Here is a 27,308-nt window from a genome sequence, read left to right on the forward strand (position 1 = left end):
TATTTATAGTTTCAACAAAAAGAATCCTGATGGGAAATTAAATACCAGTGTGGTTGGGATTGCACCTAAATGTCTCCAAACATTTAAGTCTAGAGAGGAAAAGCCTTGAAGCTGCTTGCTACCAATATAAAATGCAGAGAATAAGTCTGAGAATTTTATTCTGGTATCAAATTCACAAGGGGTCAGCAATGGAAATATAATATCCGTAAGTGATGGCGTCAAACATCTCGTCGAAACACTTGCACAGGTTAAGATAAATCTTCAAACATCAATTTACATAAAGATTTAAAAAATCACGATTGCCGTAGCGCAACTGGCTGCGAAGAGGTGCGGCCAGGTATGATTTCAATACATTTATTAATTATATATTTGGTGTTACTGTAATGGATTTCATGTCTCTAGGCTGTCTTAACTCGATACACGCGAAGTGGCAGGTAAAAAGAGACCTAATCTGTTTATCATCGCGAATTTTATTTTGCAGGAAGGTGATATTAAACTAAAACGCTATGTGCCTGTATAAGAGATCTAAAAAACCATTTATTGGAACGAAGACATATTGCTCATGATAATGTTAAAAATATCGTGTCTGAGTTCTTCACAATTCTCAACTACTATAAATCAATTTCGCCGCTTCATTCATTTATGAAAATGGACAATGTCAATGATATGATTTTTTTTATCATATCAACTTTCAATGTGATGAATGACATGTTCCGCTCCAGGTGTTATTGGCAATGTTAATGCTCTGGTGCACCTTAGCTTTAGTGAAGCTGAAATATCTAAGAGAATACTGTACAAAGATGGTGTATTTCCTGAACTAGAGAAAGGTCTCGTGTCGTAGCTGTGTATAAAAAATTAGATATATTCAAATGTTATCTTATTTTGCTATTTGAATATTAATAAAAGGTTTCCTGAAGGATTTGGTTGGACCGGCCGGATCGTGAAGTGGGGGATTTGTGTCCCGTGTATATTAGACGACTCAAATCGAATTGATGAGTTTCGGTTAGTAGGTACACTATAATTCGATTTATTTACGACACAATTGCAAAATAAACTAGTATAAAGAATAAAATAACTTTATTACCTACTAAGTAAAAACAAACAACAGGAAACATTACCAATGGAATAAAAATTATAATACTTAACCTAAAATACAAGTATTCTATGTATGTCTTTTAAAACAAATCCGAGGAGACCTGACTTTACGTCTTTAACTTACTTCCGCGGTAAATGCTAAATGCAAAATTAATAATTGCCAATATTTTAAAATATTATGACAAGAGAAAAGCCTTTCAAAATGGAACGTACAGTTTCCGGAGATCGTCCGGTGCTCGGTCATCGGGTGACTGAAGAGTCGTAAATAGGGTAAACAACGGGTTTCACTCCGTTCTCTCATTCTCTCATTCATTAATAAATATATATCACCCAAACCCGATCGACCTTAAAAGCTACGACTTTAGTCAACTAGACGCCGTCAAAGAGGACGGAGGCGTCAAACGGCCTCTTCGGTCTCCCGCCCCGACGGAGTGAGAGAGAGACGCGCCGCGTCCGGCGCCACCTCGACGGACTCGAGGAGCGTCGTCCAAACTCCGTCCGGCTCGTGGAGGCACTCGACGCAAGACAGAAACCGCTTGCCCGAGTATCCGCCCGCCGCGAACAGCGACGCGCCCACTGGCGCCAGGGCGGGCGCCGCCCGAGGCCGCCGCAGCGACGGGCCCGGACGCCACGAGGCACCCCGCGCCGCCAGCAGGGCCGTGCAACGCAACGAGGCCGCCCCCGCCGAACCGCCCGCCGCCCACAGCGCCCCGCGCCACACGCCCGCTCCGACGCTGCGACGCGCCGAAGGCAGCGCCGGCCCCGCGATCCACGCGCCCGCCTCGGCTCCGTCGAGCGCGAGGGTCTCGGTGGACGCGAGGCAGCGCCACTCGTCGCACCCGCCGAGCGCCCAGAGCGCCCCGGCCCAAACGGCGGCTCCGCACTGCGATCGGCCGGTCGCGAGCGGCGGGGCGTCTCCCCAGGCGTCCGCGGCGGCGTCGTACCGGTGCACGGCGCGCAGCGAGCGGCCCTCTGCCGACCCACCGACGACATATAGCTCGCCGCGGGCTTCGTGCGCCGCCGCAGCTGCGTACTGTCTGGCCACCGGCAGCGCGGCGACGCCGGCCCACGCTCCGGCCGACAGCACGTCCACCGAGTCGAGCTCCGAGTATCCATCGGAACCGCCGAGCACGTAGAGGCGATCGCCGAGGCGCGCGGCGGGAAAGCGTGCCCTCGCCCGGCGCATGTCCGGCAGCGGCGCCCAGGTGTCGGCCTCGGGGTCGTAGGCCTCGGCGCTTCGCAACACTCGCGCGCTGTCGTAGCCGCCGCACACCACGAGTCTGCCACCCAGCTCGGCCGCGCCCACGGCGCACCGCCCGACGGACATGCGGGCGCGCGTCGGGCCCTCCTGAGATTCGAAAAAGATATTTTCATACGTCTGTCCTGCGTCCTCTCGGACGGGCGGGAATCGACTTAGGGTCCTTCAACAGCGTACAAATTCTTAAAAGGTCGGCAACGCACTCGCGAGCCCTCTGGCATTGAGAGTGTCCATGGGCGGCGGTATCACTTAACATCAGGTGAGCCTCCTGCCCGTTTGCCCCCTATTTTATAAAAAAAAAAATTAATTGCGGCCGAGCCGAGGAGGAGTCCGGCGAGGATGAATAATATAGAGACGAACCTCGGTCGGGAGGTCGGCGGAGTCGTCGTCGACGGCGGGCGCGGCGAGGCGGCCCCCGCGGGGCGTGTCCGAGGCACTGACGCCTCGCCACGCCACCTGGGCCGCCACGAGCGCCCCTCGTAGAGTCAGCACGGCTCGAGCGCCCTCTTCGCCCGCCTTCGCCGCAACCACGGCGCACTCGTCGTCCGCTCCTGCCGCCGGCCGCGGCGCCTCGCGGTCCCTTTCGCGCGCTCTTCTCTTATACTCCTCGAGCTCCGGGGCGTCCCCGTGCGCGGCCGGCAGTTCACCACAGTCCCGCAGCGCGCCACCCGCGTCCACGTATAGAAGGTGCGACCTCGCGGCCAGCTCGGTGGGCTCCGATGGAGACGCGCGCAACCACGCCAACGCGGCGCTCGCCAGCGTGGCGGCCCTCTCGCCGCAGGAGTCGGCGCTCGTCTCGCGCAGGAGTTCCAAGCGGACGAGGGGAAGGGCCGCCAGCGCGCTCGAGCCCCACACCTCGTCGAAGTGCTGCGCGACGTACGCGTCCAGCTGTCGCCTATGAGGCGCGGCCAGATCCGGAAGGGAGCGGAGCGACAAGCAATCCTGAGGCGTGATGCGGCGGAGCAGACGATCGGCCAGATGAGCGCGAGCCGACTCGACGCGCAGGAGCGCCGCGGCCCGATAGAGGCGGCGCGCCGCGGTCGCGTCTCTCACTCGCAGACGACCCGTGTAGGCGTAGTCGAGCAACGCGTGCAGCGCGTCCGGGTCGACGTCGAGGCGCAGCGGCGTCGCGGCGGCTGCGGCCGGCAACGTAGCGAGCAATGCGGGCGAAAGTGCTGCTAGCAGAGCTCGGTGCGCGGGAAGCTCGACGCCGCGTGCCAGAAGCGTCACGTCGTAGTGTTGACGCGCTTTACGTAACGCGTTGAGTGCGTGCAGAGTGCGAGCGGCGGCGTCTGGCTCCTCCAACGACAGTTCGGCCTCGAGCGCACTCTCCTCTTCATCGGCACTGTCATCAGACCGGGACGCTCCCGATGCAGCACTACGCCCTGTGACAGATCATGTATACATTTCTAAGTAAGGAGGAAGAAGAGCGGTGTATGATCCTTTAAATTTTAACAGACTTTATCTCAGATAATACATAGCATATTTTAAAATGTACCTATACAAATTAATTTCGTTTTACACTGACAAGCAATATGTGTTTAACCAGTTCTCAGCATTGTAGTTATTCTAAGATGGAATAGTTATGTTGTTTGAAGAATTCTACTTCAAACTTAAGAAATTTCATTGAATATTTGGCATTTCACTAATAATAAGCATATTATCACATTACCAAGGAGAGTGCTCATAATGAAAATATAGTGATCCAAGTATTTAATAATCAATAATTTAAGTATATTACAGGAAAATTTTATTGAAACAACACTTTAGGTATTCACATTAACTAACACTCAAATAACATTTTAGTAATCTATTTCAAGGTCTTTTAAATTGAATATATGTACATGAAAGTAATTATCTCTTATCAGTGGGTTTTTATTTATTGATACAATATACTACTTTATCAATGTATGTTGTTATAAACTTTATAAGTATAATTTCTCCTGATGATAATAGCAACTGTAATATATGCTTACCGTCTCCATTTCTATACTCGTCGCCGATCTCCATGATGAGTGGCAACTGGCAAGTACTGTTAGATGGCTAAAGCGTAGACACGCGAGTGTTTGCTGCTTCCACACCGCTATAATGATTATTAAACTGACCACTGCTCAGATATTCTTTGACTACAGTAAAATGTATAATAAGCCTAAACCAGTAACCGCTAACCGGATTACACTGCTCAAGGCCGCTTACAGCAACGCAATAACGCACACTATGTCACATGGCTAGCACGCCACACCTAACATTATTGTTTACTAATTTAATCAACAATTCAACATACAACCTATCACTCTTTAAAGTCTAACGACAGTAATTGTCATGTAATCATTAAATTTCTTCGCTAGAAAGGATTATATAAAGTTTATATTTATTAAAAATTAACATTATATATAGTGAAAAGAAACAATCAAAGTGTAGTGTTTTAAAAAACGTAATTACTCTAGTCTTAACATAAAAAATGGTGATCTTATGTTATGGTTATTGGTTAGGTAGCAAGCCAATGGTTTGTCAATCAATGACAATGACATGTACAGAACACAAACATTGGCTGTTTGTGATGGATTTTTTTAATATTATGGCAATAGTTTTGACTTTATGCCAGTTTCAAGTACTAGACATTGTTTTATAGTATATATGTTAACCACTTGTATATAGTATTATATGTCTGTGTGTCTTGTCTTTATTGTGTCGTCATCTTTGTTTTAGGTAACTCTGCTTAGATTAAATTCAATTTATCAAAACTATCCTGACCCTGTTAGACTTAGAACGCGACATTGGCGGAATTGTGATTTACACAGAAGTCGCCATTAATAAAATAAAGTGAAGTGACGTGGTTGTCGTGACAAATGACAACTGAGAAATGATAGTACTATAACAATAATTACAATCAGTATTCAATAATCATCAGCGCTAGACTGCCCACTAGCGAAGGTTTTTTTGCCTGAAATGTTTTTCTCCATTGACTAATAACACTAAAAATAATAATATAATATATAGCGACATTTACAATCTGCTCCTTCAACCAGTACGATGACGTCATACCTAATGTGACCGTTTTGAATGGGACTGACCCTTTTTCCAATTACAAGTCCCGGTGTCCCCGAAATGAACTGTGGGACACAGAATTAACCCCGTTTTCAGAAACCGTGCGACAATTTGAGCAGCAGAATATAAAAAAATCGTGACAGGATCGAGAGTAAAAATAATTTTAGTTATGCCGTTTTCTTGATTAGGGATCTTAAACGATTTGAATTTAACCTGAAAATCCGTTTCTTCGTGTGCTTTTCCAATTGTGCGGGAAAAAACGAGGCTAAAGAATAATATTTAATAATAAATTATCATTTAACAACAACTTTGTGTTATCAGTCCACTTCGCGGGTAACCTCAAATAGCGATATATACGTGGACAGTTACTGCAGACTGGTACATACCAGTCACCTATCTTCTAGTACACCTGTCGCGACCAAAGAATGAGGCAATGAGAGTCTATATAATATTAATAACCCATTACGGCTTATTGCCACCACACCTTTAATATTCGGGTCAGGCCCGCCCCCCTCGTTTCCTTCCATTATTATTATATATGCAATATATTTATATTTAATTTGTCTAATTATACTGTTGTTTACAAAAAATAATTATTATTTTAATTAAAATATAATTTTGAAAATATTGGATCCACGTTTATCAAATTTCCCGCGAACACTACCCTATATGAGAGGAGACCAAAGAGAATATAATTATACTTCGATGTACACTAGATAGGTTATTAGATATCTGTGATTCAATATTCACCTAGAGACCTTTGGCTTAAAGGTCTCGTTACCAGGCCATAAAATTATTATAAAAAAAAACCTAGAGACCTATGTTAACATAACATTGTTGTTTGTTTTGCTTTTGCTCAAAAGTTGGAATTTCGATACTTATGTTCAATTTATAAAAACATTCGTTATTAATACTTTCGAAAAAAATGTCAGAAATAAAAAATGCAAACGAGAGTGTTGAGACACAAAAAAGTTGCCCGTTGAATTTACCGCCTGTTGTTGACGAGGGCGAAATTAAAACTAACAATAAACTTAAGGATCGATTAAGAAAATACATTAAGAAGTTAGACAGTAAGTCAAATTTAATACCGCTGAATTTCAAGAAAGATTTCGTACCTTTTAAATTCATTTGTAAAATATATTCTTACAGAGTCAGGAACAAGCATAACCAAGGAAGAGAGTGACAAAATTGAAGTTGAAACCTTCAAACAACTATATAAACCAAAATTTGATGGTATTGAAGAAACTTATAAAAAAGTTCCAAAATTTTACTTTAAACTTCCTCGATCTGATGATATGTTATCACAGAAGTTAAGAGAGGAGACCCGAGCTCAGTTTCTTCAGAAGAAAAGTAAAGAGTTACTTGACAATGGGGAATTGAAACATTTATGGAGTTTGCTCGAGAAATCAAATGGTAGTTACAGTATGTCAAATAGTGATGAGCTGACAATTGATTATGTACAGTATAGAAAAATAAGGGATGAGGCAGGGCCTAAATATAGGTAGGTTGCATTGTTAATTATTGGTAAACGTTTTCTCATTACAAAATTAGGTTCACAAAAATTAGAGGTAAATACTGTATTTAACCAGCGATATAAGGATTTAATTTATGCATCTTAATTGAGAAATTGAATGTTTGTTTACTACCTAATGTTTGTGACTTCATATGAATATAAATAGTTCATTAGAACTGTACTGTACTGAACTGTTTATAACAAAACAATTTTAAAAGTATTAAAATTTTACTGCTGACATATCCATATGTCAGCAGTAAAATTTGAAGTTGAAATAAAAAAAAATGTTCATCAAACATTCCCAGGCCCTACTTTACAGCCGAGGTATTTGGCCGTCTTCAAGCAGCAGAAGGTGGTATAGGATGGGTTAGAGGTGTGTCCCTGTTCAACTATGTCATGAGACGTGTTTGGTTACAGCAGACTCGAATAGGACTATCTTTGTATGATGTCACTGGACAGGGATATCTCACTGAACATGTTAGTTTTCCTATATTATATATATATATATATATATTGTATGAATCTAGTTGGTAACATTTAAGTTGTAGATTTAGTGAACTACCCAAAAAGGGAGTGTTATTTTACTGCCGAAAATAATGGAAGAATGCCCTACTTTTATTTAAGTATATTTTCTTGTTAGTATTACTTAAAGACATTGTAACTTTCTCCACATTCACAGGATCTAGAGAGTTATATAGCTGAATTAGTACCATCTCTAGCAGCACTAGATGGTCTAGACTCATCATTCACATCATTCTATGTATGCACAGCGGCAAGGAAGTTTCTCTTCTTTTTGGACCCACTACGAGTTGGAAGAGTAAGGATACGAGATGTGCTTTCTTGCTCTTTTCTTGATGATTTGCTAGAGGTGAGTAAAAGTAATTTAGTTTTGTTATTACATTAATTAGTGTTTTGTATTTCATTTTGTACATTTTTAGAGATGGTAGTGATTCCATATAAATTTTGGTTTCATTTGCAATAACTATAGAAAAATAATCTTAAACATTTAGCTGGGCCTGTGGTACTATTATTAGACTTAGCCAAAAATAACTACTGTGTAAACCCTATGTGTATGGTTACTGGGTCATCGGGGTGCTTTAAATAATAGAGGTTTTTTGTTTTACTCTACATTAACCTGAGTGAGCAAAATGTACAGCCTTGGCTTGTACACTATGTAACAATACTGAAGGTGCTGTGCATTTTATGGCGTTATAGAGAGTTGTCGTTAAATGGAGAGAAGAGAAACATATAGATACTCCATGCCTCCTACTAGTTCTCCTATTAGTTATCGTCAGTCTACACATGGAAGCAATCCCAATTTGTAAACAAAAGAACGAATTTCTTAGAAAGTTCGTATGCATGGACTGTATGCTGTCAGTCGAATTTATTGCGGGTTAGGATAAAGCGACAAAAGAATGTACACGGTTGAGGTTTTTACTAATTGTAGCAACTTAAACCTTATTACTATCACTACTGAGAGTGGGTGTAATGCTATGTAGAGTGTATCATTGTTCGGAAGACAAGCTAAACCAACCAAAGCCAATTGATTTCGAGGCGTTACTTGGAATTTAAAGTGTCATCAAACACAAAATTTATGGAAAAATATTAAAGTCTTTTAGGTGGATATAAAATCTCTCAAACAAATCATTGCCTCTCTAAAATCAAGTCCTGAACCTTGGTCTTGATTTTAGAGAGCACCATTTGCTTTAACCACTAAGGCATCGAGGAGATTAAACCATTATGTTTATATAATATTTTAGTTAAGAGAAGAAGACCTACCAATGGAGCTCCAGGAACAAAACTGGTTCAGCGCAGCATCAGCACTCCGTGTGTATGGACAATATCTCAATCTGGATAGAGATCATAATGGGATGTTGAGTATTAATGAACTGGCAGGGTAAGTTTAAATTATCCTTCTTTGAATGCCCGGGTACAAGGTATTAGGTACTCCTTAACGTAAAAAGTAATTAGTAGTACTTGATAATAACATACAGTGTAAACTGGATGTAACCTCCCTTGATTAGACGACAAACCCCCCTAAAGCATCGAAATCAATTGGCTTTGGTTGGTTTAGCTCGTCTTCCATACAATTATATACTCTACATAGCATTACACCCACCCTCAATAACGACAAATAACAAAACATTTTTTAAGTTGTTGAAATTAGTTACAACTGCAGAGCTGTTGTACGTTCTTTTGTCGCTTTAATGTCCTAGCCTGTAATAAATTCGACTGTCGGCATCATACGTAGACGAACTTTTTAAGAAATCAGCTATTTTGGTTACAAATTGGGATTGCTTGCACGTCCTTTAACACGTAAATGCTTCAATATCTCAAGATATAATAAGTAAAAAAATGCAATAAAATTCCTCGTACAGCGTAAAGGCGTCGGACGATAATAACAGGTTTTACGCAAAATATAATTTGAGAGAAAACATTTTCTTTTTATAATACAGATTTGTCTTATTTTCATTTTCGACAACTCTTTGTAAAGTCCAAATATGCACAGTCCTTTGAGTGTCGTTATATAGAGTTTACACTGTAAAATATAAGTTTAGTAATATGTAAGTATCGGTATCGATTCGGCATTAAGGCGTATCGATGCATCCCTAGATATAATAAACAAACCTTATTCACTTTTTTTTTGAATTTATACTTTGGGCGCTTTAGGTAAAACTGATGAGTGTAAATTTTTACACCGTCCCATAAAACCGACACACTAAAGTTGGCATACAACACTTAAAGATTTTAATAAAACTTTCAATATATTAAATATCTTTTTTCTATTATTAGTGTTGTTTTTTGAACAAACGAATTTTATCTTGTTACGTCAAAGAAATATAACTTGTAACGCGTGTACATAACTACATATGCACACATGTTTTTTTATTGTTTTAATCGCTGTGTTTTGTTCCATCAGTTCCGTCTAAATAACTATAAGGATTATGTATTTTTCCACTTCTTGCTTACCATAACTATATTTAAAAAAAATGGCGGAGAGTTTCTTGCCCGCTCTACGCCCTTGACTTGCGAACTGGTAGTAAATGTAAATTTAGAAATAATTTAACATCTATTGACGTTCATATGTGTACCTATATGAATAAAGTTATTTTGAGTTTGGGTTAATTATTTTTCCCTTCTCACAGTGGTCTCTCGAAAGCGAAAACCTTTTTCATGTAATTGTGTCAATTGTATTTATGTATGCAACGAAGTGTTAATAAATAAATATAATGTTTTAGCTACGGTTCAGGAACCTTGACTCGAGCCTTCCTTCAACGAGTTTTCCAGCAGTGCCTCACCTATGATGGGGAGATAGACTACAAGACTTATCTAGATCTAGTACTGGCTCTGGAGAACAGACGTCAGCCGGCAGCCCTAGCATACCTGTTTAGAGTTCTAGACATCAATTCTCAGGGATATCTCGATGCGTTTACCTTGAATTATTTCTTTAAGGTACGTTTTTTTTATAATTTATGTTAAATTTTATTTATAATCATTTTTTTATCAATAAGAGTAGAGACTTTTGACGTCGTGAAGAAACCGGCTTGCCTTAGACCTCAGTTGACGGCGTGTGTCAGGCACAGGATGCTGATCACCTACTTGCATATTCGATTGACAATTGACAAATAATAATGAAACAGATACAGAATTGTGAGGCCCAGACCTAAAACTTTGTAGCGCCACTGATTTTTTCTATTTTAATTTATCAATTACTTGTTAGGGTTATGGTCTAGCTAACTTTGAATTCCCGTAAAACACAGTATATTTTAGTAACCAAAGGTCTTCCTCTTAAAATAATATTAATGAGTTTGAATCATTTTGATTATCCAGGCGATTCAAGAGCAAATGATAGCCCATGGCGCGGAACCTGTAAATTTCGATGATGTGAAAGACGAAATCTTTGACATGATCAGACCAGAGCATCCATCCAGAATAACTCTGCAAGATTTAGTTAGAAGTGGTCAAGGGCACACGGCCGTGTCCATACTGCTGGAACTTCACGGTTTCTGGGCTTACGAGAACCGGGAAGCTTTAGCGGCCGCAGGAGACCATTCCTGACAGGGTCCTATTGAGCCGAAAATGATGGAGATTTTGAAAAAGAATGCTGGAAATTTAGCGTCTACTGCAGCATTTGATGGATAAATTTATTTTAGTAAATTTAACTGTGTAAGAGGCGTGAAATGCGCCATATATGTCCTATCTGAGGGAATATTAAACTGATCAGAATTTAAAATCAGTGCTACAGTCCCACTCTTCATTTCTGAAGGTCATGTTAATGGCTCTGCACAACTTCCTCCTCTCACCCCTGTCTTCAGCAAGGCTCTGCGCCTGGATGATGGTAAGACCCGTAATGCCATTTACTTGATCGGTCCAGCGAGTAGGGGAGCTGCCTCGAGGCCAGTCTGCCAGTCAGGATGAGTTTTTCTAAGCTATCTGGATCTCATTGTATTGTCTCAGTTGATGGTTTCCACCATCTTTCAGGGAGTGTTCAAGTAACACACTTATTTTACTAGAACAATTGTTCAATTTATCTTCTAATTTATCTATCGTGAGTCTTGGCCTCAGTCACGAGAAAACGTTACATATGCAGACCGTGCGCTAGCGCTTCAAATCGGCCACTTGGAGCACATCCAATACCGCTATCGTCTTTTGAATGCAATATCGATGTAATTGAATCACAATTGCAAAAGTTAGTGTGAGTTACAGAGCTGGAAAAGACGACAATGAATTACGCATAAATGACGTAAATTGTTAGCATTTTTTATCTGATGTATTAAAAAGGTACACACGTATTTATGAAACGAAATTTCTGTCATAAAAACGTAATATGATTATAAAATTTCAAAACGTCCTAAACCATATGTAAACAATACACTTCCTTATGTTCATACAATAAAGTTATTGACGAGTGTTTGAATTAGTTTTATTTTATTTTTGTTTGTATACCGCGCTTGAAATAACTCTAGTAGTTATCTAATAGCGGGATATATTAGGCCCTCTAGAACGGACCATTTTAATACGTAAAGCTTATGGTCGGTCTGAAGAGTCACGGTAGATCTACCGTAGATATAAAGACAATTGCGATCATGTCTTTTTCATATAAAAATATTGACAGATGTAGTATAAAAAGAATAAAAAAGTACATTAAAATCAATAGATTTATAACAAAAAACAAAACATTGTATAGGTAATAAAAAAATAATGAAGGAAAACTTAAAACTAATATTGACATACACTTAATTGAACGCGAAAATAGTAATATTAAATATGAATTTGACACCCAACAATTGCAAAAAGATATTTTGCAACTTCAAAATATATCAGATTCCATGATATCAAAATTGCAGGAGTCACAAAGCATCGTGTCTAAATACTCGGCTTGCACTCTCCATACATGCAGCACATTGCTTTGAGTTAGAAAACTCAAACCAGTCTGTACAGGTGTCATCACCAGTATGTAGGGATAATAATAATATTTCAATGCCAAAATTAACAAAATTAAATTATCAAATAGGCCAACAAATGAGCCAATTTTTAAATAAGGAACAAAATCTTATAAACAGTTGTTACCGAAATGCTACTTATAGCTATAATCTACCTACATATTTTAAAAGACAACTGATTCGCTATCATATTTATTGTTTATACCAGCCAAAAATCTGGCTAGATAACCTGCTTCTATTGAGCAGGTTATAGTCAGTAAGTCCTTGGACGATATTCCAAGAAACAGTATTTCGAATTTAAATTGATACAATTAAACCGATTCTAAAATTTGAAAGTAAGAGAAGTAGATTTAAGTCTATGAATCTGGTTCACCTAAATATACAAGGAAATAAAGGTAAACTACTAGACATTTAGTTGTTTTTGAGCTGTGAAAATGTTGAGATATTGAACCAAAACCAGTGGTTAAAAACATTGAACTTCTGTTAAATTTTTGTAAACATCAGATTGGTAGTTCGTTCTGCAGATGTGCGATTAATACAAAATTAAAATAAAATAAAAGGAATCACATGGAGCCTCTGTGGAAAGCCTTATTATCGAAGTATCGTGTGTGGAACTGGAGCAATTTATCATTGTTAGTTTGTATAGCCCTCCTTCGGTTCAATATGATAGCTTAGAAAAAATGTACAAATTGCAAGAGTCCAAGAAAAAGTCCGTTTGTGGAGACTTTAATGTAAATCTGCTTGACAACTGTAGTTCAAGAAAACGTATGCTTAATCTCTTTTAATCATATAATTTCATTGTACCTACTAGGGTAACAGCCACCACGGCAACGTGTATATTCATATAGTAACATAGCTCCTCTCTACATCTGTGTTATCAGTTAACTAACATCTGACCACTCTGGCTCTGACTCTGACTCACTCAATTGTTTGAATTCCAAAGACTTAAATGTAAAGATCCAAAAAAGAAAATATGCACCGAAAAAAATTGATATTTAAAATACCATTTTTAGTTGTAAAATGCCGTAGTAACCAGTGTCCTAATAATTTACATAACACATTTTTTTATTCATTTATTGATGAATTCAAAAATGTGTCACTCTAAAGACTTGTTCTCTGAGAAACCTACCTATGGGCTGACTGATGGGTGACTGGGCAACTCTGGAGCTTTGGATTGGTGAAAAAGCGCTAAATCTTATGGAATCATATCTGGGTGATAGAATTCAAAAGGTAAATGGAATGATATCACAGGGATCGTCTATTACTATGGGTGTACCGTAAGGCTCCATACTTGGTCCCTTGTTTTATCCCAACGTCCATATAAATGACCAACCATTTCTTATAAAGGACCTTCACGATTGCTGATGACACTTCGCTTTTATTTAAAGTGAAACGACGAAATCCATCACTTGAGATATAAATGATATTTTATGATACTTAAATTATCCTAATCCTCGGGATTGATTTGCTCCAGTTCATTTGTATTACTCAAAACTTAGCGATTTAAAACAGTGGCGGAAAGTTTCTTGCCATTTCTTCTTGCCCGCTCTACGCCTTTGACTTGCGAACTGGTAGTAAATGTAAATTAAGAATTAATTTAGCTTCTTTTGTGACGTTCATAAGTGTATTTGTTTACCTATATGAATACAGTTATTTTGAGTTTGATACACAAATTGTTGTCAATAAATAAATTTAAATGGTACTTTAAAGAAGAGCTGCTTGCTAAAGTGAATTATAATACAACTGATCTTAGTGCTTCGATATGAATTGCTCCAGTATAAATAGGTAACGCGACTGAATCTCTCGGCTGCATTTCCAGACTCGGGAGCATCGTCAACATCCACGAATGTTTTATTGTAAAGTTGGAACAAATCGTGATCCGTGTAGTGGTTTATTGCCAGTGCTTCTCTTCCGTTCCGCCCGCCCTAGTGTTCAAAACACTGGCAGTAAATGGAAAATGAAAGGCATTTCATATACATTTCTTTTTTTGCCGTTCATAGGTGTGCATTGTGTTTATCTATATCAATTTGATTTTAATGAAACTATATTATATTTAATACCGATTCTTTAGAATTTTTTAATAACACTAACATTTTGTCATATTTGTCAAGAATCTACGGCCTCTAACTATTCTTAATATTGTTTTGGTTTTGAGTAAAGTAAAGTACTTTTTCTTTTATATTTGTGGTTACAAGAGGTCACATAGCCTAGGGATATTTTAAAGCCTCCAATATTTGATGGTGGTGATACATGTGAAACCAGCGCCACTTATTCGACAATATCCTTTGAAAATTTACAAGCCAGTGCCTCGCGGCTCTCGCTTGACCGTCCAACCCATTAATACGACGCATTTCGTGTGGAGCCAGGTGTGGAGGTCGTTCTACAGGATTTCTTTCCAGCACTTATATTAACTATATAAGCGTATAAAAGAGTACTTTGGGTAGTCTAGCGTTAAAATTTTGTCTGTGAACCAATTTTTTATATTAGCCATTGTGCGTATAACCTCCGTCCACCCTTTTCCCATGCTGATGTTTGTGTATACTTTTGTAAACACTCCCTAATCCAAGCTATGTTGTATCTTGTTACCTATCCATTACACTCCCTTTGCCCCGCATAACCAATACCATTACCCCTATGACGCAACACCGTTATAAAAGGAAATAGACAAAGGATATAGACGGAAGCTTTTGATCTGATACCTCACATCAGACCGGTCAATTCTCAATTATCTATGATATAGACCATTGATCTTGCATCTCAAATCGGGGCGATTCAATTTTCTTATTTAGTTAAGTCTTTATTATTGTAGTAATTTATTATATATTTATATAAATCACGATAATTTAAGATTATTATTATAATCTTAAATTATCGTGATTTATGTGTCTTTTTACTCTTTAATGTATCTTTAATATTTTATTCCTGTTTAGTTTTGTTTTAATAACTGTGTATTACATGTATTTTGCACTACTTGCCTATCTTATTTAATACATTTTTTTTTCTTTACTCACAGTGGTTGCCTGGAAGAGATCGCTCGTAAGCGATAAGGCCGCCAGTTGCCCTCCTTTTGATTTAATTATGTTAATTTTTATTTGTAGTGTAACGAAGTGTAAATAAATAAAAAATAAAATAAATAAAAATAATTTAAATATATTGATTTTTTTTGGGATTTATCGCTGGCCCTCACTTAATTATCTTTTAAATTAATCATCAATCATTAACAAGCCAGTATAAAATAGAAACTTTTTTTATACAAGTGTGTCACTAGAAGATCCGGCCCCGGTTTGGTCCAATGGACTTTACTTTCTCTGAGCACATTGTACATTTGCTTCATGAAGGAAAACATCAACAATCATAATACAAACAGAACTCAACAGCATGGGTCAGGCTCAGGACGCACTGATCACCTATTCCTTATTAAAGCCTTGCAGAGGGCCTTGGGCCTTTGTATGGTATATGTGCGACGGTGAAGGCCAAGGTTATTTGGATACCAACGGCCAGAACCAATTTGTTGCACAGATGTCTCCGACACTATCGACATTTATATATGTTCGTAAAGTGTATGTCATATTAGATATTTTTTCAATATATTGGCTTAGTACTGTAATGATTATGTATGTATGTTCGTGAATAAATAAATAAATCTTATATTATTGTATGTTATATTCCATACGACACAGGAAGCTAACACTTATATTATAGCGTGACGTGGTTTTATATTTTAAACTTAGCAAACAAAGCATAATCTTATGATCCCAATGAAAATAAAATTTAAGCTTACCTCACACCGAATTAAACGAATTTCTTTTGTTTTTCATTCAGTCGTTTTAACGAGTAGTGGTTAGTCGTAGTGGTAGAGAAAAAAAAACAAAAATGGGGGTGATAAATCAGGTCTCGTCGTGTGTTATTGGTAAGGAATAACTCAGGAAGTATTTTTGTAACTGGTTATAACCCCTTTCAAAAGGTGTCCAATACGTGTAAAAACACTGAGGTAACATTTTAAACTTAATTGTAATTTCCTTTTTTTGTGATACACGTACGATTTACCTACTAGTGTTATAATTTTTCCGCAAAAGCTTGGCACATATGTTGGTTAATAGTATTTTTTTATTTTGATCGCAAAATTAGGACAAACACACGATACAAACAAAATGAATTAAGTAAATAAGTATGGCCATAAGTACTGTTACATAAAAACTTTACTTTTTTTCGACTTTTTAATTATTTCGGATTTGGACCACGTATATTATTTTAAAAACTTCTTTCGATTTTGCGCCATTTCACATATTTTATTATTCGTGTTCATTATCAAATTACGATATGGAATGGGGTGTTGAAGAAAATACGATTGGAGTGATCGCCTTGCACAAAGTGGGTATGGAGCCGTCGGTCATATTACAGACATTTCAAAAGCTTGGTATCAGACGTTCGGTCCTATATTGTACTACTAGTAGATACAACAAAACTTGTCCGTCGAAGACCAGAAAAGATCGAGGCCGCGTGCTGTTAGAACTACAAAGACTGATTATGCTGTTAAAGCCCGTAAGAATTCGTCGAAACCCCATTAGGAAGCAAAAAATCTTCACGCGAGAAATGAAGATTCCCGCTAGGTCACGTATTATAAAACAAGGCCTGAAGCTCGATGGTTATCATCGACATACAGGACATGCCCTAAATGAATCTTTACAATTAATGGGAGTGAATCGATCAAACCTACTTCTGTCGCGATACGCAGGCGAAAAGTACAGAAATATCCTGTTTACAGATGAAAAATTTTCACGATTGAAGAACACTATAACAAGCAAAATAATATAATGTCCGCTCATAGTTCTAAAGAAGCTGCTCAAGTGGTTGGAACAACGTGGTCATCATCGTGCGTCAGTTCATCACTGATCGCACCATCAGTGGTTTAGTGGGGCGTGTCTTACCAAGGAGTCTTAAAACTACAATAGTGAAGAATTCGTGAAAATTTTAGCCAAAGATGTATCAAGATACAGTCTTGGATCATGATGTGAGATCTGTCAGCGATACACTTTTTAAAAATATACCGTGGACTTTCCAGCAGGATTTCTGGTCAAGGGCAGGAACTACCCACGCCTGGCTTGAAACCAACGTTCCGGATTTTGTAAGAGCTGAAGACTGGCCCTCATCATCCAGCCCTTAGACCTTAGAACCCTTTAGAAGTCAAATTACGATCAGTTTTAGAGGACATGGCCTGCTCTAAACGACACGGCGACATTGAGTCTCTTAAAAAATCTTTGGGGCAAGCAGTGACGAAATTTCCTTTGGAAACCGTGCGTAAATCCATAGATTTCTGGATAGATTCCAAATAGATTAAGGCCTGTATAAAAGCCGAACGTGGCCATTTAGAATATTGTTTTATATTTTGTGAGGCTTTAAAATATGTAGGTATAAATTTTAGTATGATTACATAATTCAAAAAAATGCATTTCCATTTGAAACAGAACTTATTGCTGGACTAGACTAGATACAATAAACAGTGTTAATACAAACAACTTTATAAATATATTTTGATACTTACATTCATTTCCAGTGGGCTTCCTTTGTTTTTCCACCGGTATCGTCTTCTGTTGGCCATCGTCTATGATCAAAGTATTTTCTTCAGAAAATACAACATTAAACAGAGTAATGACAGACACGGAAATATCCCTACTTGGGAGCTTACCTCCCATCGGGGCTCTTTGTACAATTCCCTTAACGGGAAAGGTTTTTGACACCTTAGGGCGAAAATATACTCTCATAGTTATATCATTGAGTCAAGTGGTAAGTACAAAATAAGTAGTACTAGTCAGTATATATCCCTTAATATCTTTACTTTTTGTGCTATTTATAGAATCTGTAAATAAATTAGCCACGGCAACTTCGGTTAAATTAATTGTGGCTGAAACTAACTAACGTAATAAGTTACGTACTTATTTCAAAGAAGTTCACCATTACGCCTGTTCACGAAATGATTAATTAAATATTATAATAATTTTACAATAACCATTTCAGATTGGTTGGGCGATAATATGTTCATTTAAATACGTAGTAACGGTCCTTATTGGTTTCTTCATCGCTGGCTTGTCTGCCTGCATGTACCTTGCAGTACCAGTATACATTGGAGAGTTTAGTCAGGAGAGCATTCGAGGTAATACAATTAATTAAGTAATCATAAAAGCCTTTTATTTCAGATTCTTTACATTTAAATACATTTATATTTCTCTCATCGCATTCATTCCTAGCTGGCCAAAGCCACCTCGGAACCCAGCCATTTCTGCCTGCTCTTTCTGCCGTGCCTGCTGTTTCCTTGATCTGGTCTATCCTTGTTCTAAATTGTCTTCTTTTCTTGCATTTATTGTACCACGGACATCAGTTTAATAATTTGTTGCTCCACTTGCCTGTTCCTCTTGCCATGCGCCCCGTCCATTTCCATTTCTACTTAAATTTATTTATTCTCATTTTGACACGTGGTAGGTTAGTTATACTTCTAAATAATGTATGCATTCTTTATTTTATTTATTATTCTCGTCCATATGATGTATGTTGCGCTTTAGTGAGCGCCCCGAGATCCATATGTTAGAAAGTATTAAAAAGCACCTTTTATTTATTTATTTATAAGTGCTAAGACGACGTGTATACATAAAATTATACGTGAACTATGATGTGTATGTAAAATCACAAATTATACACACATACACATCAATTATATTAGAACATAAAGAAGTTACAAAGGGAAAACATAAACAACCAACCATAAATTGTAAGAGCGAGATAGCCTATTACTGGACCCATTAAAAGTAGCTGATAACAGAAAGTATAGAAGACTTTTAGTTCTAGTAACTCTAGCATTACAAAGGTAGGAATTACCATGCTCATTTTTTTCTATTTTTGTGTTAATTTATTTTATTTTTGCATCGGTCACAGATATTGTCTGACCGAGTTACTAGTATTCTGCTACACATTCTTTAAGTGTTGTTTAATATATTTTCATTTCTGAAATTGGTAATTACTTATGTTTTCTCGGCTCTTCGGTTTTCATTCTAAGACTTATAATCCTGCTTTCCGAGTAAAGGTCTGTGCCGTCCTGTCCAATGCATCGCGTGTTGAGGCAAATACAATCAGGTCGTCTGCAAATCTTAAATGGGCAATCTTTCGCCGTTTATCGTATATAAGTCCGTATTTATACCAACGATATTATTATGAATGTCGATAAAAAATGGTTCTAATTAATGATGATTAATTAACAGGGTCTTTAGACCAAAGCGTGACGCGGCCTGTCGTTTCATTTTATCAGAAGTTCTTTCTAATCACGGCCTAATACACAGAGTAGGCTTCTAAAATAGATCAACAATGTTTCGTCACATTTATTGTTTTTTTATAAAATCAAATAGCAAACAAAGAAAAGGCTCATCTGAAGTTAAAAGATAGTCTATAAGCACTCAGACTTAGAGAAGATTAGCCAAAATTTTCTTGTATTAATTCAATAAGATTACTAAAAACAAGTAATAAGAATGACGTAAACATAATTGTATTAGTTCGAAAATTCAGGTTCATTAACCTCTGGAGCCTTAGTTCTCTTTCCTGTGGGATCGATGGTGAGCTATCTCCTCGGAACCTTGGACTATCACATGATGAACTACATCTGTCTCACCATCAGCACTGTGGGGACTCTGATGATGTTTTATTTGCGAGAATCACCTTTGTATCTTATGAAAAAGGGTTTGGAAAAGGTGGGATTTTTACTACACTACATATGTGTAGAGTATGATAGTATAGAGAATATTAAAGCTATATTAATCAAAATTTATAGACACTTTTTCTTATTAAACTAAAGATTCAAGTACTTTAGTCGAACAATTGAATTATTTAACAAAAATATTGCACCTAGTTATTTCACTGTACTATATTTTACAGGAAGCCGCCGTTGTAATAGCATATTATAGAAGTGTAACAGTTGACAGTAAGGAGGTTCAAGAAGAAATTGGAAATATCAAACGTGCTCTCAATCCTGACTTAGACGGTAAGCGCTACTTTTAAACTTATTTCTCGTTAATAAGAAAGATCTTGCCCGAAAGATGAATATTGTAAATAATAATGTATCTCGCGAGATGCGTAGCCCGAATGAGGATGATTTTAATTTATCTTCTTTATCTAAATCTTTTTAGTAAGTGATGGTAAAAAGTTCCTGGACAATGTCAGGGTTTAAAACTATGTTGGTTACAAATACAGTTAACGATGAACGAATAGATTAATTGAAACCTGCACTTACCTTACGGTAATTAGGGAAATCTCCCAGCCATCATTAAAAATATAATAAGCATATTTATATGATAACTAACGAACAATTTTGTAGATTCTACACCTGAAACAGAAAAATTGCAACCCGATCTCAACAAGCAGCGAGAAAAACTTAGCACCTGGCAATTTTTAAGTAAGTAAATGCGATCTCTATATTTATTATATATTCACAACGATGTAAATTTATTATTAATAATATATACATATTTTAATTGATTTATTTTACAGAATAATATAATAAAATCATAATATGTTACATTAGGAAACTAATTTGGTTTGTATAAATGTAATCATAGCAGTCTTGTATAGGAACGTGACAAATGCATATCCAAGTTACTTTTTATGTTGGTTTACGTTAGGCTACCTAATCACTGACTGGGCAGTCCATTTATTAGACACGGTAGCAAAAACCTCAACGTTCTCTCGACATATTTGCTCTCGATTATAATGTATATGATACCGGAATATAACAAAACCCGCAAGTTTAATTTATAAACTTAGGTTAGGTTAGCGACTTATTCAACCAATCAGAGCGCATATGCCGTTTGGTTATCGTTTACTTATTATTTCACGCCTAAATTTGGTATGTTTATAAACTTGCAATAATGTTGTCGTAAAATAATACAATTTATCTCTTGTTTAGAAACCTAGGAAATTTATAAAATTTCGTAAAACTTGGAAAAATTCTACTAAGAGATGCATTTGTGTCGTGGTAGTTTAAGAACAGTTACACTGGAACGGGTTGAACACCTGAATCAAAAACGAAAAAGATCTTTGATTAAGATTCATTCATTAGAAGTCTTTAAAGGTAATGCACATAACATCAAGTAGGTAACATAGCGAACATTATTTTTCCCTTTTTCAGAAAAGTCCCGTTCTACGCGTCGTGCTCTCTTTGTATCCCTAATTCTCTACACAGCAACAGTATTCCAGGGTCAAGTAGTGGTTCAAGTGTATGCAGAACCTTTATTCAGTGCAGCGGTTCCCAGTATGTCTGCTACACTTTGCAGTGTGTTATTCGCAGCAGTTACAATTCTTGGAGCTCTTACTGTTGTCTATCTAGTGGATAGATTAGGTAGACGGGTGAGTGATCAATTACTTTATTTGCCATATTATGTTATTAGTTATTATTTAGTTCTCTTCGTGTAAATAAATAAAAATCTTATACTATGTTAGCTCTGATCTACAAAATCGTTCCGTCTAATGTTCCGTTTTTCTGAATTTTCGAGTTGTGACCTAAAACAGTGTTGAAAGATTTGCCTAGATCAAGAAATAACCAGTATGTCCATAATCTAATTTTAAACTCATATTATTAGTTGAAATCAAAGTCAAAATAAAGGTATTCATATAGGTCAACGAGTACACTTATGAACGTCAAAAAAGAAGTTAAATTAATTCTTAATTTACATTTACTACCAGTTCGCCAGTCAAGGGCGTAGAGCGGGCGAGAAGAATTGGCAAGAAACGCTTTGCCACTCTTTTTAATGGCCAAGATTTGAGTCATACAAATTGTTATTTGTAAGACTCAAAATTACTTATTGATTAATTTACGTTTAACGAGAGCTTTGAATTTATTTAGTGACAATTCTCTAATGTCGCTTAGGAGTTTGTTGTAAAAATGAATACAATTTCCATATAAGGAGTGGTTTATCTTCTGGAGCCTGGTTGGTCGTACACTCAAATTAGTTCTGTTTCAAGTATTATACTGGTGAAATTCACCATTTGTATTAAAATTGTTTGTACATACAAACAACAATATATTGACCAGATACTGTCATAATATTTAATTCCTTTAACATATTCAGTACCGACTCCCTGGGGGAAACATAACAAATACCTCGAACAGCCCGCTTCTGCAGTACAAATATGGATTGAACCTCTGCAGCAGCACCCCACAGTAGAATACCGTACGACATAACGCTGTGAAAGTACATATTTAAACACAATTTTAGCCGTGTGCTTATCAGTAAACTGTCGGATTTTCTTTACTGAAATAGGAGCTAATACTTTTATAATTCCTTCCTTATCACAAGGAAGGACTGGAAATGCCAATTTACTACCCACCAAACAGATATAACCGTTTACAATATCGAGACTTTTCAGGAGAATTTTCTTTCCTGTCCATCAAGAAGTCTGTTACGAGTACTGTTATATTTTTGACAGATTTCCATAATTGTTTACTATTATCTATATTCTTAAAGATGGTCATCAGCATTATGTAAATATTTGAGGTTCTGAAGGAAGTTATTACAAATAAAATATTTTACAAAAAATTAATAGCCAGCAAGGATGACCACAATAATTTTGACCGTTAATTTCTAGCCGCTGATGATTTACTCGTCAATATTGGCATCAATATTCGCAGCATCTCTCGGCACGCAAATCCAATTCAGTTGGGCTCCGGATTGGATGACGGCCGTTTTCATATATATCTTCTGTTTCGCATACGCCCTGGGTGCTGGGACTATACCTTTTACCATGAGTGCGGAGATATTTTTGCCAGAGGTAAGCTTTAACATCCTAGTTTCTGGATATCGTAAATTTGTCAACATTTATTTTTAAAAATAATTCACAATTTGCGTTGTGATATAGTAAATATTAATCTATAAGGTGAATAATAGGTAGAAAAAGGATCGGAAGTGAATGTTTTTTTTTCGGTCCTTTGCCATCTTTTTGACATATTATAATTAATCATTAAAGGTTATGCTTGACTTAGCTACTAAAATTTACTTAATTACGGCTTCATATACATATGTCGCCTATAACATAGACATAACGGGATATTTCAAATGCCAAAAATTCTATCAATAAAATACTTTATTTCATTGTCTGTGATTGTGTCTGCTTTAAATTAATCTAGTTTTGTTCTAATTAACCTTTTAATTTCAGATAAAGAATTTCGCTACGATAGTCTCTTTCGAATATTCTTTCATTGGATGTTTCTTCGTTTTATTTATTTTTCATCCTCTTGTCGCTGCACTGGGTAAGTTATGGTTCAAAAAATCATTCTGGAGTTAACAGTGTTTATAAGTATAATGAAAAATCTAATTAGTTAAACTTTTTCATTAATTCGCGTTTATATTCGTTAGTTAAAGTAATATTTGTTTCTCAGTTAGTGAATACCGATGGTTTTAATGTCCAATTACTGATTATTTTAAGGGATTTATTATTTTAAAATTGTATATTTTAAAGAAATGAAATATGTTTTTAGGATTGGGCACATTATTTTGCATGTTTGCTGGAGTATGTATTTTGACTGCAATCTTTTGCTATTTCTTCATGCCAGAGACGAAAGGACTAACAGTGGATGTGATACAACACAAATTTTACTCACCAAGATCTCAAAATAAAGTTTAAGTATTAAATTATGTTTTTTTAATAAATACAAAAATATATTATGACTTTTTGTTGTAAACTGTGTGAATTATGACAATTGACAACAAGTCTACATGTAGTGTTATCCTTATGACAATTGACTACACGTAGTAAGTATTGTTTATTGTTATTCGCTTAAATCACAGTGTTGCCAGATCAGAGGATTTCCCCCTAGATTTAGGGGTTCCACAAGCGAGTAAGGGGCAGAATAGGGGGAAAGAATATTTGTTTTTTTAGGGGAAGTTTCAAAAACAGTTTGAAATACAGTTGTTTTGTTACTGTATATCACGTTCCTGATTTTGGAACTAAATTATAGCAAGAACACATCGTAATAATGTGAATAGGATCCGTGTGTTAACCACACTTACTATATACACACACTTAATATATTCGCTGAACCAAAAACCGAAGAAAACTTTAACCTGTCAATCCATTTTCTATTACGGATACTTTGCGTAATGCCTTTCATTTTCCAAAAATCCCATCATGACCGCCGCTTTAAAGAGTCGCGCCATGGCCCATGCAACCATACCCCGAGAGATTTTTTGGGGGGGAAATCAAATTTTTCTAGGGGTAAGTCACCGACACCATCTGGCAACACTGCTATATCATCTTGTCAAGTTGTTTAAATGAAATTTAATTGTCTGTGAAATTTGTTGTCTGTATACTTATAATCGTGTAAATTCTAGCAATTTTTAATTGATTATTGATGAATTCTCAAAAATCGGCCAAATAATAAGTGGCAAGTCAATAAAATTAGCCTATCATGTCCTATATAGTCCTTTTGCCATAATCACAGCTTGAATCTTTCTGGGCATCCTTTCCACGATGTTATAAGGAAAACGTTTCCACTCTTCTGCAGAGCCACGGAGAACGCGTAGTGGGCCAGTACTCCAACTTACCGTAACTTTGTTTATCATGCTCTTAATAATGTTAAAGTTTATATTTAGTTTCAGTTATTATTAATTTTTGTCGTTCCTTCTTTATTTTGTTTTTCTAGCTTGCTTAGCTATTCAATGAAACAATGATAAAATCGAATAGAACTTTAATAATCAAATAACAATTCACATTAAAACTTTGGCTATTTCTCAAAACAAAACCAACAATTATATTGTACGTTTGGTAACATCGTGTGCTAGATTGACTGCTCAATATCTAAACCTATAGAATATATAAAATTGTGCTTATTATGTATTGTCTTTATCACGCTCTTTCAACTTAGCAAGACTTTTTTTTACTTTGAAATAACTGGTAAGCTTTATTCCTATTAGAAAATGCAAATGTTTCTTTCCTGTACGTAATCTCTATTTTACGATAGCTATGCCTAGCAAAACCATTTTATACGCTATAACCAGCCCATTAATGTTAAGACACAATAAAATGCATATATGTACGAGCCCAGGCTGTACATTTTGCTCACACAGCCTTCCTTTGTTTAATAAGCGTGGTTATTTACTAAATCGTCAGAGTTACGCCCCGAGAGTATATCCAGACGCAGGCACTCTCTTCAACTTCTACTTTGCATTCATTCGTTAATAGCAATTAACATTTGATTATTTCGCTAATATTGTATTGTTGTACGCGAGTGGTTAATATAGAGCTTAAGGAACTTTGAATATTTTCTAATGAAACTAACACACTTGGTAATTAAAATCAGAAAAAAATGTAACTTTGTATGAAATGCTAGAGAATCGTGTTGATGTCAATTTCAACATTATTGGAATGATCGGCACATTTCAACTGATTAAAAAGATAATTATGTAGACATTTATGTACTTAAAACTATATAACTTTGCCAAAATGACAGAATTCAATTTGGCTAAAATACATATCGCTTGTCCCGGGGGACAATAATCACTTTAACGACTGTTTTAACGAATGTTCTATAACTGTAACGTTTTTCAGAACTATAATCAAAACAGGAGGATTTATTTATTTAACGGAAATTATTTTGTACTATGTTAGTTATACTTACTACTTACCTTAACTGAAATAGATAGCAACAACCAAAAAGATGGTTTTACTTTAGATTGTAATTCTACCAAATACTCATAAAGACAATGCGATCATAATATTTCAGCAAATCGAGTGGTAATAAATTATTACGATCTAGACATTCGCCAAAATTACCGTCGTAATGCGGTTACTGTATCATCAGTAATTATGTTTAAACAGTGAAACATTCGTAATAAGCTCTCCAGTCTAATTAGGTAAATTACTGTATTGTAAATTTAGTAATTTTTATTACATAACAATAACGTTTAAATAAAGTAAGATGGCTTTCATTTAATATATTTTTGTATATATCGTGTACTTAGTAATAATAGGAATATTTTATTTTTTCCGAGAAAAAAAGGATTTTACGACTTTGTTCACGAGACAAGTGATATTTTACTATTTTGAATAGTTATAAGATCTACTCCTTATGAAGTTGTGAAGCTCCAAATCAAAAGAGCTGACCCGAAGACCCCAGTGGCTGAGGTCGTTGTATATGTTCAATACAAAGTATATAGTTAGTATATGTTAGGTATTTTTGTGCAAAGGCATCTCTTTTAACGAGAATTTGTTATTTATTAGTTCTCACTACGTAGACTCCTGCGCATTCCGGTATTCGAACACGCTTCCTCTTTCCTGGAACATTTGTTGGGACTGGACAGTTTCTTCGTTTGTCCGTTTGAGGCCATTTCCGAATCCACCTCCACCGGGAGAGTGCATGATGTATTTATCCTAAAGTATGTTAAGGGCTTTACTAATAGGCCGACAGCGCAATAGCTCTTCAGCGATGCTCAGTTCTAAGTCAGTTTCCTCCCAGTTTTCCCAAAAATTCAAGTTATTCTAAATATTTTTGATACATATTGTATTATAAATATTATTTTCTAAGTAAGTAATTAAAATGTCATACCCCAGGATAAGCCTCTATGGACGCCTTTCCTCCGAGGTTAATGAGTCTTCCGCCAGCTCTCTGCAGTAGGTTCAGACCCACGGCTCCAGATGAACCACCTTAAATTAAGTGTATATTTTTAGAGGTTTTCTACCATGCGTACTGTTGCCAGCTAAGGGTTCTTGGATGGAAAATATGTAGAACTAGCGCCACGCTAGAATATTCCTTCATCTTGGAGTCCAGGACTGGAATCGGGTTGCGGATAATTTTTAAATTGCATAATAAAGAGACCTTTATGAAATTTTCTGTGTTGTGTCTCTTCGGCTGGACTCAAATGACCTTTTTGTTAGCTATAAATCGCTCCAAGTTCTAGATCTTATTCAATTCATTTCG

The 27,308-nt window shown here is 36.9% G+C and overlaps 4 protein-coding genes across 5 annotated transcripts in view; 2 read left to right on the plus strand and 2 right to left on the minus strand.

Moving 5' to 3' along the window:
• Nucleotides 1–1,062: 1,062 nt before the first annotated feature.
• Nucleotides 1,063–4,850, minus strand: LOC123714445 (influenza virus NS1A-binding protein homolog B-like). Its single transcript, XM_045668686.1, has 3 exons — nucleotides 4,330–4,850; nucleotides 2,714–3,738; nucleotides 1,063–2,443 (listed from the first exon to the last, which is right to left on the minus strand). The coding sequence occupies exons 1-3, from the start codon at nucleotides 4,361–4,363 to the stop codon at nucleotides 1,493–1,495; spliced, it is 2,010 nt and encodes a 669-aa protein (XP_045524642.1). The 5' UTR covers nucleotides 4,364–4,850; the 3' UTR covers nucleotides 1,063–1,492.
• A 1,107-nt stretch (nucleotides 4,851–5,957) lies between these two features.
• LOC123714539 (serine/threonine-protein phosphatase 2A regulatory subunit B'' subunit gamma-like) lies at nucleotides 5,958–11,828 on the plus strand. The gene is made up of 7 exons (XM_045668819.1): nucleotides 5,958–6,471; nucleotides 6,551–6,902; nucleotides 7,220–7,391; nucleotides 7,594–7,782; nucleotides 8,675–8,811; nucleotides 10,154–10,367; nucleotides 10,746–11,828. The coding sequence occupies exons 1-7, from the start codon at nucleotides 6,327–6,329 to the stop codon at nucleotides 10,971–10,973; spliced, it is 1,437 nt and encodes a 478-aa protein (XP_045524775.1). The 5' UTR covers nucleotides 5,958–6,326; the 3' UTR covers nucleotides 10,974–11,828.
• Nucleotides 11,829–16,182: 4,354 nt separating this feature from the next.
• LOC123714233 (facilitated trehalose transporter Tret1-like) lies at nucleotides 16,183–24,024 on the plus strand. Its single transcript, XM_045668430.1, has 10 exons — nucleotides 16,183–16,268; nucleotides 17,913–18,142; nucleotides 18,374–18,509; nucleotides 19,910–20,091; nucleotides 20,276–20,381; nucleotides 20,715–20,792; nucleotides 21,525–21,742; nucleotides 22,982–23,164; nucleotides 23,549–23,642; nucleotides 23,871–24,024. The coding sequence occupies exons 1-10, from the start codon at nucleotides 16,232–16,234 to the stop codon at nucleotides 24,014–24,016; spliced, it is 1,410 nt and encodes a 469-aa protein (XP_045524386.1). The 5' UTR covers nucleotides 16,183–16,231; the 3' UTR covers nucleotides 24,017–24,024.
• Nucleotides 24,025–25,064: 1,040 nt separating this feature from the next.
• LOC123713967 (5-oxoprolinase) overlaps nucleotides 25,065–27,308 on the minus strand; it is a 34,490-nt gene continuing 32,246 nt past the window's right edge. For both annotated transcript variants that reach the window (XM_045667890.1, XM_045667888.1), the window contains exons 28-29: nucleotides 26,937–27,034; nucleotides 25,065–26,761 (exon numbers count right to left, since the gene is read on the minus strand). In XM_045667890.1, coding sequence (XP_045523846.1) covers nucleotides 26,618–26,761; nucleotides 26,937–27,034 — 242 coding nt within the window. In that variant the 3' untranslated portion in view covers nucleotides 25,065–26,617. The remainder of the gene's footprint in view (nucleotides 26,762–26,936; nucleotides 27,035–27,308) is intronic.

This window comes from Pieris brassicae, chromosome 9 (assembly GCF_905147105.1).
Source record: "Pieris brassicae chromosome 9, ilPieBrab1.1, whole genome shotgun sequence".
In the NCBI taxonomy this organism is placed as follows: domain Eukaryota; kingdom Metazoa; phylum Arthropoda; class Insecta; order Lepidoptera; family Pieridae; genus Pieris; species Pieris brassicae.

Coding starts and splice junctions, on each gene's coding strand:
- LOC123714445 (XM_045668686.1), bottom strand. CDS start 4,363: ATGGAGATCGGCGACGAGTATAGAAATGGAGACG. Junction 3,739..4,329: donor CGAGTATAGAAATGGAGACG/GTAAGCATATAT, acceptor GATCTGTCACAG/GGCGTAGTGCTGCATCGGGA. Junction 2,444..2,713: donor CCGCCGACCTCCCGACCGAG/GTTCGTCTCTAT, acceptor TTCGAATCTCAG/GAGGGCCCGACGCGCGCCCG.
- LOC123714539 (XM_045668819.1), top strand. CDS start 6,327: ATGTCAGAAATAAAAAATGCAAACGAGAGTGTTGAGACACAAAAAAGT. Junction 6,472..6,550: donor ATACATTAAGAAGTTAGACA/GTAAGTCAAATT, acceptor ATATTCTTACAG/AGTCAGGAACAAGCATAACC. Junction 7,783..8,674: donor TTCTTGATGATTTGCTAGAG/GTGAGTAAAAGT, acceptor ATAATATTTTAG/TTAAGAGAAGAAGACCTACC.
- LOC123714233 (XM_045668430.1), top strand. CDS start 16,232: ATGGGGGTGATAAATCAGGTCTCGTCGTGTGTTATTG. Junction 16,269..17,912: donor GGTCTCGTCGTGTGTTATTG/GTAAGGAATAAC, acceptor ATTCATTTCCAG/TGGGCTTCCTTTGTTTTTCC. Junction 21,743..22,981: donor TGGATAGATTAGGTAGACGG/GTGAGTGATCAA, acceptor GTTAATTTCTAG/CCGCTGATGATTTACTCGTC.